The 15,455-nt window shown below is 36.9% G+C and overlaps 1 protein-coding gene across 4 annotated transcripts in view; it reads right to left on the reverse strand.

Annotated features, from left to right (window-relative positions):
- PKP4 (plakophilin 4) overlaps window positions 1-15,455 on the reverse strand; it is a 94,492-nt gene that overhangs the window by 16,572 nt on the left and 62,465 nt on the right. For all 4 annotated transcript variants that reach the window (XM_062578129.1, XM_062578130.1, XM_062578127.1 and 1 more), the window contains 3 exons: window positions 15,072-15,288; window positions 13,170-13,302; window positions 10,949-11,162 (listed from right to left, as the gene is read on the reverse strand). In XM_062578129.1, coding sequence (XP_062434113.1) covers window positions 10,949-11,162; window positions 13,170-13,302; window positions 15,072-15,288 — 564 coding nt within the window. The remainder of the gene's footprint in view (window positions 1-10,948; window positions 11,163-13,169; window positions 13,303-15,071; window positions 15,289-15,455) is intronic.

Consider the following 15,455-nt stretch of genomic DNA (forward strand, 5'->3'; position numbering starts at 1 on the left):
TCAAGAAAGAAAAAGATCGTATAAACTGGAAATCTCTTCAACTTTCCAGGCAGAATTAACAGCCAAAAGAAAGACCATTTTCACTGAAGAATGAAAGAGCAAAAATTAAGTGAGAAGAAACCAATTCTATGGCTAAAAGATCATCAGTGTCTTACAAATGCAAAGTCTTGTGGAAAAATTTCTCAAAAATGATGATGAAGGTGGAATGGGAGATGGATAGTAGCCCACAAGGAGAGTTTCCAGTAATAAGGTCCCAGGTGTGTGACATGACAAGTGGATCTTGGATCCTGTGCAATGTGGAAAGCCAGGCAGAGGGAAACGTTCTGAGATGAGCAAGGGAAGGGTGATATGTTTTTGTTTCTTCAGTGATAAATGCAGCCAGGTGGCCTGCACTGATACTACCGCTTTCTAGCCTACTTTCTAATTTTATGTCTGGCATAATAGACATTTTGTGCAGAGTTGAACACCCCAAAACTGATGTAAAGAGGCTACAGCAAAATTATTCTTGGAAGCTCTAGCCGGAAGTATAAAATATCTCATATTCACCAATACCCAAAGAAAGTTTCTATCAATCTTCTGCCCTTCAGCAGAACTCTCCAGTTCACCACCTTGTTGCGTGGATTGTTCTACTAAAACATTCAACTACAAAAATACATTTGAGATCAGACAGACATATCTAGTTTTGTTGATAATTTAATATGCTACATATTGCATTTAATAATCTCTTTCAACATGAGGCAGCTTAAAATTCATCTAAATTCTCAACAGATAGTAATGTTTCATGATAAAAACTTGTAATTTTTTCCTCACATACAATATTTTACTAACTGCAAATTGGTATAGCTGTGTAAACCGAGCAAAAAATATTAAATGCTACTAAAATTGCTACTATAAATCATAGGCCAAACTCAGTTTGCCTAGATCTTGAACACTTAGTTTTCTTTTAATTAAACAAATTATTGGGGGGAAGGCAGAGGGGCACGACCAGAGCAAGACAGTAAAAGATTTTAATACGGTCACATGAAAATAAGAAAGAAAGAGCTCTTCTTTTCCGCAGCAAACCCCAGGCTCCCGGAGTTTACCTCCACACAAAGGAGAGGGGGTTTGTGGCCCTCGGAGGCCACTGCACCCATCAATAGTCAGAGGCAGCTTTGTCTCTACGTGCCTGCTCCTCTCTGCTCTGCTGGAGCTGGCCACGGGCCCTTTGATCATGCATCCCATTATGCTTCCAGAAAGAACTATATCCCATCTGTTTAGGAGCTCTCATATTTTTAGACTTCCAGTTTCACAACTGTTTAATTTTCTGCTGATGCTTCTAAGATTTTGGTTCAATCTTTTCTCCAAAATTCCTTCTTGTATCCACTGCCTGGTTACCTTTTGAACACCTATTTCGCAGAAGTATTTTTTCTGTGAAAACCGTGCATTTCATTCCAGTACTTCAACATATAACAAGGTACTCCACTAATATATAACAGCTAAAAAACTGAGTATGTCCTTCACAGTCTCATAGTCCTGAGAAACTAAAGATGAAAAAAATTACTGTAATGGACGCTTCACATGTTAAAATGTTCAGAGATAACTGATGTTAAATTTTAATACTATCATACAGACATTTTTAGAGAGATGAAGAAAAATATAACTTCTCTTCAGTGTCTGTACAACGAGACTTCCAGCAAGACAGACAACTGACATATAAACTGGGAAAGGGGGGAAAGAAGTCTCTAAAGTAAGTTGGAAGCATGTTACAAAAGACTTGAGAGCAATCTTCATAAATTACCTGTGGCTTCCAAGTTAGTACTGCATCAAATTTTCACACTCAAAATAAGCTGTTTACTTATTCTTTAGGTTTAACAGCTTGATTACATAAAGCCATTTCAATACACACGCAATTTCATATCATAAATATCTTCTGTGATTCTATGCTTTCACTAAAGAGAAGTTCTTCACAGAAACCTAACATTGAGAAATCTAAGTGCTTCACTGGCCTGCAGCATAACACTTCTGAGATTGTATTTCATGCAGTTTGTGATTCATTCTAGAAATTAATCTCAAGTAAACTCTCTCCCCCAACATCTGTTGTTAAAGCAAGTTACGTAAGAGAAATAAATTCTATACTGAGTCTCAGACTACTACTAGATATTAAATTGTCTACAGTTACATAACACATGAGAAAACAGCTTACTTGATTTTACATGACCTTGCTTTGAAAAAACTACTGCATGTTTATTCACATAGAGGTGAATCTCCCCGTCCTGCTCAATGTGCCTGCCTCTAGATATTTAAGCTTGTGAAAAAGCTGGAGGAGCTGGGTAGCAAAGCCCTGAAACACCAAGGCAGCAAAGGACGATGTGTTACACACGTGGGTGCTCGGCCCTGCAGTCCGCAGCCCTCGTCGGATTCATGAGGGTACCCGTGGCACGTACCGTGTCCCACCCCACGGGCACGACCGCCTGCAACGGGGACACCACCACTCGGCTGCTTGCGAAGAAGCTGGAGGGGAGCCACCAGCAGTATCCTTCTTCCTACGTGGGCACCCTGGTCCAGAGCAAACAGACTGGGGAAAGGACCTCCCTGCCTCACTGTCCCTCCAAGGGGCCGCTGGAAGTCTGGCAAATATCACCTCTTCCGCAAGGCTTAGCCCGCGAGCGATCACAGAAAGCAAGTCACTGGAGTTCCCTGGAGTAACTCCCAAAAGCTGCCCGAAGGCTCAACTCTCTTTAGAAGGCAGATTGTTTAAGTGATTAATAACTTATTCCCCTGTGATCATTATCTGAAAGCAAAAGCTTTCATCAGGACACTTCATTTGCTAATTTGGAAGACGCCTTCAGACATTTATTTTATGAAGGCAAAATAAAACTTTATTTTGTCTTTAGTCTTTATTTTGAAGATGAGAATACAATCTGATTATTTATAGAATACTTGTTTTAAGATATTGGGACCACATTTAGTACTTACTAGAAATAAACCCTGAGGGCAAAGGCAGTTGCAGTTTGGGAAGTTTCCTTCCCAAAGGATGTGCTCCTTCCTTCCCAAAATAAGGAAATGGTGGTAGGAGCTGGCATGAGGAGCTGTATTAAGGTAAGGTGTGAGAGACTCCTGGGATTAAGTGACACACAAAACTGTACTGTAAAGACGAATGCCTTTTTATCCCTCACTGCTGAGAAGGAACACTTAAAAGTAAGTATAAGTGTTACAGAATCATCTGCCCAAACCCAAAGAGGCAGCCCAAACTGCAGCTAAAGGACGGGTTTCCACAGCTCGAATTTCCAGGGCTGCGAGCTGCACGTGCCCCGCTGTGGGGCCGGGCGCATCCCTTCAGCGCAGCACAGGAGAAGGACCCGCCGCCGTTTCCTGCCTGAACAGGGTCATTTGTCATGCAGGAGTGGATTCAGCAGTACAAGTGCAAGGAAAATAAAATCTGTAAGCTTTGCAGAACAGTTTAACATATCACGTGAAAGAGTTTTTGTAGTGGTAATAAACGAGGGGCTCTTTGTTTTCTTTTTGGTCAGGGATATCTTTACTTGCCCTATATTTGCCCGAAATTCTGACCCTTGCAGCTCTCACGGTGATGACTGTTCTAAACTTACATTTCTGTGTACATCATCTGATGTAATCCTACTCAGGAAACGAGGATAAATAGCACGATAAAGTTGAGAGACTTATCTGCAGGAAAATTTGCAGTTGCTGTCATTGGCTGCTTTGTTACTAGCAATAGTTGGACATTTCTGCCATAGAGTGTGTTTCTTCAGACCGACACAGAGAATGTACCTTAATGTTTGCCCCTAAGGTGACAAGAACATGAATCTTTAACAAACACACATAATGCAGTCTCCAAAGTTCTAGCTGATCACTTAAGTTGATCAGATTTTAAGAATAAAAATAAAAACATTTAAGAAGGATGTCTTCCTCCTGAAAACCTAAGAAACGTTGCTTGTCATATTTAAGACTATCTAGTTTAGCAAAAACCTAGATGTCTGCCTCTGATAAAATAATTTAAAATATTTCTTAAGTATAAAAAATAATGAAAACATATGTAACACTGATTTAATTGTAGATAAAATGCTTTTAAATAGCTAAGATGTAAGAGATGCAATAAAATACAGCACTCATATCAAGCTATGCAAACAACATTGATGAACCAGAATGTTTTTCTCTGGATTGGCTGAATAGGAGAGAAAAAAATAATTTAAAAGGTACAGAATGAGGAAAGTACAATAAAAATGCTCAACATGTTATTCGGAGGTATAATTTCAGTTAAAAGGCTTAGATACAAGCCTTATATAACATCAGGTACAAATAGAATCAATATAAAAATCTAAATAGCATTAAGAAAAGATTTCTAAAGGAAAGTGTATAGGCTTATGCACTATATTTTGTTTTTCAGTAGATTTCAGATACACATTTTAGGTATACATTGGAGTCCCAGCAACAGCAGGTAAGTCCTTTCACATAGCCAACAGAAGTCACTCTCTGAAGTATTAGAGACCCCTCTCCTTTTTCCAATCCCCCTTCTGAAAGAATTCTTAGAATTGATACAGCATCACAAATTAGGCATTAGACAGACATTAGGCATTAGATGCAGGTAATCATGCAGGTAAAACCTGTGGCTAAGTCCAGGATAAGCCCAAAGTCCTCAGCTAGAGGACTCGGGAAGAACACCAACAGCTGAAAATACTGAACAAACCGCTGAAGCCGGCCAGAGGGATGCCTTTGTGCTGTGACTCCCATCTGCCACCTTCCTTGGCGTAATGATGCTTGCAGACAACAGAGGTTGTGATCAGGATTCAACTAGAGGTCTTTGAAGTTGTTTTGGGGCCTGGATAATTTAATAGAATACGCAACCAAGGACAGTATCAGCCAGTGGCAGCTGATAAAAGTATGTGCGACCTTGCGGTTAGGAAGCGACTACCAGTCATAACCCTCCAAACACAATATCATAACTTGCACTTTGTCCATATTTCTGATTTTTTAGATTGAAGGCTGTACCACTTTGTGAAAAATTCTTAAATGATTTAGATCCCATCCTTGAACCTGATGAGTTAAAGTCAAATAACTTTGATGATCTAATATAAACTCTAGTCTAGCAACAGAAAAAACAGGATTGCCTGAAAGTTTTTTGTGCAAAACACTATAGATGTGGGTGCTTAAAAGGAGCAGAGGTCAACCAGACTAAAGAAACCGGCATATAAAATACTGCATCAAAGAGTTTGGTTGAACAGCTTCCTTCTACAGGTGGAGTCAGCTTCTTGTTCTAAAGGTCCTGGCCTCTGACGCTAAGATTCTAATCAAACTCTTCAAGCAAGCCTTATTGACTATAACCGATCCTGTTTCTCCCTAATTTAAAAGGCACATATAGACGTGAAATTTCCACAAACTGGAATGGAGCAGAAACAGACACACAAGTCTAGAACACTACATTTCAGTGACTGAATTTTTTTGTTTGTTGTTTTTTCTGTCTGTGTGTTCTTTTTTTTTTTTAAGAATTCCAAAGATATTTAGAGAAAAAAAATGGAGATATGGATTCTTCGTAAGAAGAAAATGAGTATTAAAAAGATAAGATTCTGGAAGAATATAGTCTTCTTTTCAGTCTTCACATATATCTCACTTTACTCAGAACTTACGTGGAGTTGCAGATATCTGTGATGAGGAAACATCTGCCAGTCGGGTCTAGAGATCAAACTCTGTATGACAGCTATGATGCTACCTGCAACACCAGTGCGTGCTGGAAACAACAGCTGATCTAACTGTAAATAGACAAACTGGGTGAGTTTCTGTGGGGATGACATACACGCCTTGTGTTAACTCGCATGACGTGCCAAAAATTATGCAGAAACAGAAAAGACCTCAAGGCTTAGGCAGCAGAGATCCTATTTTCTTTTGCAAATGCAGTCTAGAGAAGGTGATATGCAAAAGTAAAAAAGGCTTAATCTCTGAAGAATGAAAAGAAAAAAACCCAGAATTTGGAACATCTACTAAAAATGGGTAGTTTGGAATCATTACTTTTAAAGACAAAACTTCATATTGTTGCATTTAGTGATTTCAATTGTTTTTATCAAATCCCGGAGCTGTTCAAACCAAATAGTAGCAGTTTGCTTTTATATGCTGCATAATGCACATAGAATTGCTCAGGAGTAATATATTCAAGCATTCAAGCTGATGGTCTTCTGTATAATTAAAAAAAATATTTAAAACTCCACTGACTGACTTGCAGATTAATAAATGCAGTAGGCTTTATCTCTTACATTAAGGTATGGAAAAAGATTGGTATTATAATAGCACAAATGCAGAGCTCTAGTTTACTGACTCTACAAAAGACGGCATCAGCTGAAAGCTAACAGTGAAGCAGATAAGTCATAGTAGAAACTGACAATGAAGTAGATAAGATAAAACAACCGATCTCACCAAAACACAGAAGTACGAAACTAATGTATATGAAATTTCACTGACCCTTTTCCTTCCTTTATGAGGCCAGACACATGGAATGCAGAAAACTGTGCAACAGCAGCATATGATATATAATAAAAAATAATATAAAAATCAATAGCATGCTACCTAGAATTTCTCAAATTTAGAACAGCTTTGCTGTCACAGACTGTAAGCATCTCATGAAAGGGAAGGTTTTGTTTTTGCTGTTTTTTTAAAGGCCATTGCCTATCACAGTGATGCTACTTGAAGTCTTGGGACACTGTTGCAAGTAAAATAACAATTCCACTTGTTTGAAATTTCATTTTATAGCAGCATACAGAAACATTAAGCCTGGTTGTATCAAATGCCACGTACTTCACTTGCAAATCATCACTTTTGTTCACAATAAATAATTTTATGATTCTATGATTTTCTATCTATTTCTGGGCTGGACTTGGACAAGATTGGTCACCTTCATTACAGGAAGAATTAAGCAAGCAAGTCAAACTATTTCCTGTTTAGATCTTATAGCCAACTTTGTTGACAGTTGCTGGAGTTACCAGAAGAACTGCAATCTGCAAACAGAAGTTTGGTTCTATCCTTCTCACTGCTCGTCAAAAGTAAGTTGGAACCTGATGGTTTGCTGGTCATTAATGGCCCTGTAGGGTCTATGGGGACCCTACAGAGGGTCTCCTTAACCAAGAGAAGTATTACACGGGAAATATCTCCTACCATCTCCTTGTCTCTAGCATTTCCTTCTCAGGGAAAAATAGTAAGATGATTGTAAATTGACTGTTCTGATATACAAAATGTTTCAACATTAATTCATAATCCTTCTGGACTTAGATTTACAACAATATTTTCAGGTGACAAATTGGCCTTTTGCAACAGATAAAAATGAGGATTCAGGATAATTAAGAAACACCATCCCTCAGATTCAGGAGCCAATTTTATTACCATAAGGGGTTCTTTGGCTGGTTTGTTTTTACTGATTACAGGTTCCATTTTGAATTGGGTATATTAGTGATGCAGTTTCAGCATCTGTAATAGGATTTTAAATAAACGCTCTGTCTAGAAAATCCCTTATGTGATAGCACTGCAAAGCTTTATTTTCTTACCTAATTCAGAAAATATGTAAAATGTAGTTAGACAGCAATTTTGTTAAGTCTAGGAGACATCCTGATGGGTGCATATATCATCAGGTATCCTGATGCATGCATGATGCATGCATCTCCAGATAACAGCATTAGCTTTTTAAAGTCAACTATTTGTGGCATCTTTTGAATTACCAGTGGCAAAGAACACTTTCTCCTCTGTATCCAGCCATGTCTTTTCTTCATTTTTTTTTTTTTTTTTGGTTTAAAATCTCAGCATTTTAATCTCAGAAGAATTTACTACAATGAATTCCAGTGCAGCTACTCACATCAGGTGGTGTTAAAAAAAGGGGCAGCACATTTCTTACAGCTCTTTGACAGCCGCACTGGCTTGGAGGTCTACTTCTGAGCGTGGATGCTCACGTTCACTCTGCACAGTTTTTACACAATTGATCACAAAGTACTCTGGATTATAATAGCATAGAACAGAGGTATCTATTAGAGTAAAACAAAGTGGTAAAATGCAACTATACCTGTTTCACAGAGTGATTAGTTTGCAAACTTGTGTGGGTCTTGCAGCTATTTCTGTACCTCCTCAAAAGGTACCTCAGGTTCCTTTTCCAAAAATACACAAGCTACAGCACAGTATCAATTGCTGCAAGAATGCAATCTCTCAGAAAGTTGATTCTGTGTATACAAAAGATCAAGCTGCTGGATAAAGAACATTTCTAAGATGAACTGGCTAATGTAATAATTTGAAGAAATAAAATGAAGAACTGCCAGGACCATCAAAGCCTCTTTCTACTTCCAATGACAGAGTTCTACCATACAGTTAAGCTAATGATTAAATGCCTCTGGAAGGGCAGAATTTGTGCCCATTCCTCCTTAATGCTAGCTGTAAAATCCTACTGTCTCCCCTGGGCCAGCACAGCCACTCATCTGACCTCATCATGAGTTGTTTCAGAGAGCAACACTGACAGAAAACTAACCACTGAAAAGACTGTATCAGAGGTCTTTCTTTGGAGAGGGACTGGTTTATGGCTCATCTCTGCTGATGAAGATCTGACAGAAACCAAGAAACTACTTCTACTGAGGTAGCTTCTGACTCACTTTCACTGCACAAAACATGCACTACTGGCATAGACCCATATTTCTCAGATTCTAACGTATTACAGGCTGTCTGCCTAGGTCTCTTGATAATAGACTCAATTATTAGAAAATGCACCTGCGATCAAGAACATGTATATTTTGATTTTCTACCCCATAGAGAGCTGTACAAATCTTGCAAGACACAAGTGCCTGGAATTCACAGATTGATTCCAGGCTTTGTTGATCTACAGTAAAGTAAAAACGTATCTAGACAGACCAAACCACCGTACATCCTTCAAGTCAATTGCTAGGGAACAGAGCTCCTGAGTCCCACCTGGCACTTCCAGTGCGGAAGCTGTGGAGAAAGAGGTGGTGCCGAACATCAGCTGCCGGAGAGGCATGACCTCCGTGGAGAATGCACAGAGGGACAGCAGGGCTCCCTTGGTCAGCAGCAACGGAAACTGTCCATAGCGAGCACAAACTCTTCAATAATTATTCCCTTCCAGAGCACTTTTGAGTTCAGCTTTTATAGTCTGTGGGACTTTGCTGTTACTTCATTTTCAGGTAATAATTATGAAGACTGATATAATACTTTATATTATGAATACTCTATATAGCTAATAAAAAAAGATTTGTATTTTAAAGTAAACTACATGGGGATTTCACATGCAGTGATGCTATATATACCTGTTTTCTTTAAAAGGCAAAGGATACCCATCAATTGATACTGCTAATGAGGAAGATATATTTAATATGGAAGAAGCCTTTCTTCAGGAAAAGAAAATGCGTATTTCCTCCACTAAGAAATGCTGTACTAGATATTCCATATTATATGAAAAATGATGGATAAATGGAAACATTAATGAATAGTGTTAATTTTAAATTAGAAATCAGCCATATAGTGTTTCTAGTGGTGTAGATTTAGATTCATTTTTCTGTTTCTATATCTTAAACTTGTAACATACTGTAACCTGGGTATGGATTGCTAGTTTTAATTCTGCCACAGGTAGAGTTTTCAGTTATTAACCTAAGAGTCACTGGACCTTCTCCACTTCTTTTTTTATACTGGTATTCATAGAAAGGGTTTTAAAATCTCTGTCAAAAGTGTACTGTGGATTTTTCCTACAGTTTTCAGTATTGGTGTAACTCTGTTCTAACGGAAGTCTATGTCACTGACTCAAGCAGAACAGAATTAGATCAAAACTTACCATTTTGCTGTAGTTGGAAGAAAAAAGGATCATGCATTATCTGTGTTAAAAATTAGAGACACTTTTTCTGAAGTAGTCACCTTCATCATAACTTAAATTGAATACCATATTTATTTGAAAATTATTTTTACTTGCAGATTATGTGCTATGTATTTTTTGAAAGAAAACGGCATACTTTTTAAAGAAAATAAATAGTAACTGTACATCTATAAGCAGAAATTTGAATTCAGCTTTATCTGTGGGACTATCCCTCATGTCTTAAAAGCGCAAGTAATTCAGACACATAAAACATGAATTTTGTAGACCAAAATAGCTAATGTGCAATTCTACTTTTAAGTATTCCATTCACACATCTATTCTTAAGGAAATAACTGTATGCTAGTGGAGAAAAAAAAATCAAACCTACAGATTATCTTAACATTTGCTCATATGGAAAACATTTAGGGAAAAAAGCCTGCATATGAATTTAAAGTGATAGGTTAATTTGAAACAATGAAAAAATTTTATGAAACCAAACCAAGTGAGAGCACTATCAAAACTTGAATAGAAAGTTTTCAGAAAAAGTGCTTTCAGGACCTTGATCTTCATAGACACATCACTCCCATGCTAAAAGAGAGACAGCAGGTACATCCTAACATATCTAACATTAACAAATCCAACTTGTTTCGATGAAAATGGAGCTCCTTCATGTATTAGAACTGCAAATTATTTATTATTTCTGCCCTTTCTGTCTGCACCAAATGCCAACTAGGTCCATGGGTTATAAACCGAATCTGTTACCTCATAATCAAGAGATGAGAAGTGTGCACACAGCCATTTACTGTGACTCCACTAACAGGCTGGAAACTGAGAGTCTTCTGTAATTTGAATACTTGAAATTGTCTGCCTGTACCTTAAAATACACATTTATAGAATGGGTTCATCTTTGTAAGTACTCTAAGATTCACTTCACCTAGTGAATCTATACTTGCACACTAATATTTTAAATGTCAGTAATCAAAAGAAATTATTTTGTATTGACAAAAAAAACTAATGCACAAATAAAATTCCAGACAACATGTTCCACTCACTTACCAGTTATTTCAACATTTTGTTTAGCACAGAAAAATAATCTGTATTGCAGTTCTGCACTGGTTCCTACACAAAACTTACCTGTTACAAGCTCTTTTATTTCTGCATCAGTAGTTTTTCTTAACAATCGTAAAAGGGCAGGTATCCCACCAACGTTCTTCATTGCTATTTTGTTTTCATCAGTAGACTTCCCATAAACAAGGTTTCTCAGTGCACCACAAGCATTCTTCTGCACTTCCAAGACTCTGTGATCCAGGAGGTCAACCAGATACTTGATTCCTCCTAGCCGACACACCTATAAAATGGAACAACAGGAACATTAGCTCCTATTGATTTCATACACTTCACTCTACAGATTTAAAAGCTCCCTCCTCCCCCCCCCCCCTTTTTTTAATAATGATAGTATTCCTTATTCTACTCCAAGAAGAAATATTATTGGGAAATCTTAACTTGACTATATGCCGTATCATTGTTGAAAAGGCTGATGGAAATTTCAGTCATTCTCTGTGTTCAAAACAGTTACTACTAAAGCTCTGTTTGTAAGTAATAAATCTTTAAAAAATTATTTACTGTACATCAGTATATCTTTCTAGGGAATATCAGAAATGAAAAGTTGCAAAGATTTAAATGTCAACTATTATTATTTAGCTAAATCAAAAAAAATTTTGGTTTACATTATCACACATTCAGTCCTACTAGTGTATCCTAAAGTTCTTTTTGGAAGTAAGGTTCTTGCTTTAAACGAGACAAGTTGTATTTATTTTTCAATATATTTATTTTAATAAATTCCAACATTAACTGTCTACGTTTTGAAATCTTATTTCCATGTAGTGCTTTTCTTTGTTCAAAATCACTTAAAGAAACCACAATTCAAATATTTTAGAAGTTTGTTATAATTGTTTTCTAAATTAAAAATTATTTAAAGACATAACTTTTAGTAGTATTAATTTTAAGACTAACATTAATTTTAAATTAAAAATCATCATCAAAAATGACTAAAGTATTTTCTATAAACTCTGTTTGAAAGGGCCTCTATCTGGCCTCTGTTTGAAAGGGAGGCATACTCTTCATGAACTGCAACTTCCCTATTGCCACAGATAGCATCACATTTTCAAAACACATTAATTACTGCCCATCACTGTAACTCAAGGGACAGCTTCCGCATAAAAGACCGAAAATCAGATCATTAGGAAACATCTCAAAAAGTTTCACCCTTCCAAAAGCACAGAAATATTCTTGCCAAGAAGCCAGGACTATTGTGTTCTATCTCTCCTAATATTATAAGAATTTGTAAAATTTGAATTAATTCCAGACAAGAAAAATAATTGTGCTAGTATGCAAAGCTTTTCTTCTTCTTGAAAATTTTTGAAAAACTTTTCTCTTTTTCTCAGCTGGGTTGACAGTAGCCCGGTTAGCACCAGACTTGCTGCACACCAGGTTTAGGAACAAGCATCCAGCAGTGGACCTGAGGAAATCAGAGAGATGAAGGGAGAAGGGATCGAAGGGAGAAGTGCAACCTCTCCCTTCCAGCAACTGTGAGTTATTATGCTGGGTTAGCTACATTCTTATAAAAGTTGTATCAATATTTTACTAACATAAGTAATACTCATCATGAAAATAAAACACACATCGGATATGAGTGAGAAAGCAAACTCCTTCAGAGCAATAGCTTATAGCTGCTCTGTGAAAGAGCAGCTCTTTAAATTTAGACAACTGCTAGATATTTTAACAATAAGCTGCATTTTCACTCAGATGTATCTTTCCTCCACAATGTACTGAAATAAATACTGCCCTCTGTTTATTTCTAGGACTGAGATTTCTTCTTTTTCTTGATAATCCACTTATTCCCTATGAGACCTTAAAACATCTTCATGAAAAACAGAGGAAAACCTTCAAGAAGCAGTGTTTCTTCAAGAATCATTGCTTTTGTTAGTCTCCAGGCATCATCTCATTACACACACACACAGACTTCAGTACACCTGTACTTCTAGAGTTCTGCCAGACTATGCAACTTGAATGTTAAAGAATTTCACATAATTTGCATCTGTTATACAAAGACAGCATCTTAGGAGGGTCTATGTGAAGATCTCCAGACACATATGAAAATCTATGGAGATACATGTGCACATATTTACACACATCTATATATATCAACATTAACATACATCTAGTACCACCAGAAACATAAAAGGGTTCAGGATATTGTGTTACAACAAAAAGATGAAAACAGAGGCAAAAGGTCTAGCTGTTCTTTCAGTTCGGTATAGTTTCCCCAGAAACAGAGGAGGAGTTTGTGCCGTACCTCTGTTTTCACTTTGTTATCTCCAAAGCACAGGTGCTGAAGGTAGGCAGCTGCGTTCGCCTGAACTGATGGGAACTGGTGCTGAAGCATGTGAATGACTTCAGGCAGCTCTGGATCTCGCCAGGCAAACTCTCTTCATTAGATGAACATATTCAAGGAAAGGTATTAGTTATAAACACACATTTATTTACTAGGTAGAATTACTAGAGTGCCTAAACTGTTTTTCAACAATTTTGTTTTTTTCTGGAGTACCAGGGCTAGGAAAAAAAACAGGTATGTCAGAATAATAATAATTATCATAATAATAATAATGAGTCACCTCATATTTTAATTTTCCTATTGGGAAAGGACGCTTTATATCCTACATTCTTCAGTTAGATTGGTTATGTTGGTCATACAAACAAATGTACATACTAAAATTACACCAACAACCTATACGTATATACCTCTCCCAGCATTTCAACACGAGTACAACAGATGCATAGATTTTTCCTAGGTCTTATACATGTAACAACATTGCTCATAACATTTTTTCCTCAACACTCAATGTTCTTCCTTGTATGAAGTCAATTATATTTGAAAAGAAAAGCTGTGCAGATACAGATCTCTTCATCATAATCAGATCCAGGTAGTTTGCACAATATGAGTTATTCAGGGATTGTAAAATTAATATCAATTTCATCAGACCTGTTTTATTAAACACAGCCATTTTATTTATGTGGACAAATCCTGGAAAAAGTATTAAGCACATCTATGCCCAATTCATAGGTTTAGAAATATATCCACTAATATTCGTGGGCCACCTTTCCTTTATAAAGAAAGTTAAAAGGATAATAGTATATACGGTTTCCTGTTCTTGAAAATCCAAGCAAGTGTAATAACAGAGGTTCCAAGAACAATATTTGGGAAGATATTCAAAGGCTAACTCTCACACGGCCAAGGAAACCTTCACAGTCACTGAAAAGGGAAAGTTACTTTGGTGTCTGATCTGAACCACTCAGTAAGCAGAAGCTTATTTCTCCGTTCTGACAAGATCTTAGGGAAAATTGGCTTTCCAATAATAAAGGTATCTTTCTGAATGCTCCCTCAATCTTACTGTAGAGCAATGCTTTAAAAAGGCTGGAGCTCAGAAGAAGACACAATAACTTAACCTTAGCAATAGCATGACAGGTGAACCAGAAACTGAAAGAGATTAAAACAAGACAAAACTACTTCATTGTGAAATCACAACATAAGAAAGTGTATCAGTGATGAAAAGTCAGTCAGAATTTCTTAGAACTTTTTTGCATTCCTGTTATCAGTAAACAACTTCTATGATAACTTTTTGTAGGCCATGCCAGAACAGATCAGAAGCAACATGCAACTAGCCCTCAGTCTTAAAAATACAAGTATGTATTAGCTTTTGCAAAATGGTGATCTTTTTTTAAAAAGATTTATGGGTTTTTGAATTTTAAGCAAGCTGTTCATGAAAAATTCATTCAAATAAGTTAAATGTACTTCCTAATTTTCAAAATCTGACATTTTCCCACTTCCACAAAGAGAAAATTACTACAGTATTATAAATGCCTCTGAAGAATTACTCAGAAAGACTGACAATAATCCACTCTGTTATCAAATTTACCGATATTTCTTGTAATAACTTCTAAATTAAAATTAAAATAGAAGAAAATTGAAATAGCATTTAAATACATACAAGTCGTTCGTCCTTACTGTAGCAAAGTAGAAAAAAATTATTACTTTAGCCATTCAACAGGATCTTTAAATCCAAATTAGTCACAAATGTTTAAGCAATGTAGAGCTGAAATATGCACAACAACAGGTGCCATATTTATTCTAGGAACACATTAAAACTTTTACTATTTTGGCAAATACATAAGGTTATGGAAAGCAGACTGGACTTGCCTGGGGTCTTTCTGAATGCTGTCTATGGACGGTGACCGTGTTGTCCCATCGTCAGCAGGCACCGTGTGCTGTAGCCTGCCGTACCCAGGCTCCGACAGGCGGTACGGTACCGACCTGTAGGGCTCTGCGTAGGTTGCCGTCGTGTTCAGGGCATAATTATTTCTTTGGTATGTGAATGTGCTACGCTGACTGGACGATCTTTGCAGGTTTCCAACTCCTAGTATAAAACCAGTATTTTAAAAAAAAGGTAACAAACGTCTATTGAAGAAACGAAGTAATAGTTGGTTAAAAAGAGTAAGGAAAAAATCAATCAAGAAAGAGTGTAGGATGCTCCATGTCCAAAGGCTAGTTAATTTTCCTCATGTCACATCCTGACAAACATAA

Source organism: Rhea pennata, chromosome 6 (genome assembly GCF_028389875.1).
Source record: "Rhea pennata isolate bPtePen1 chromosome 6, bPtePen1.pri, whole genome shotgun sequence".
NCBI classification, from domain to species: Eukaryota; Metazoa; Chordata; class Aves; order Rheiformes; family Rheidae; genus Rhea; species Rhea pennata.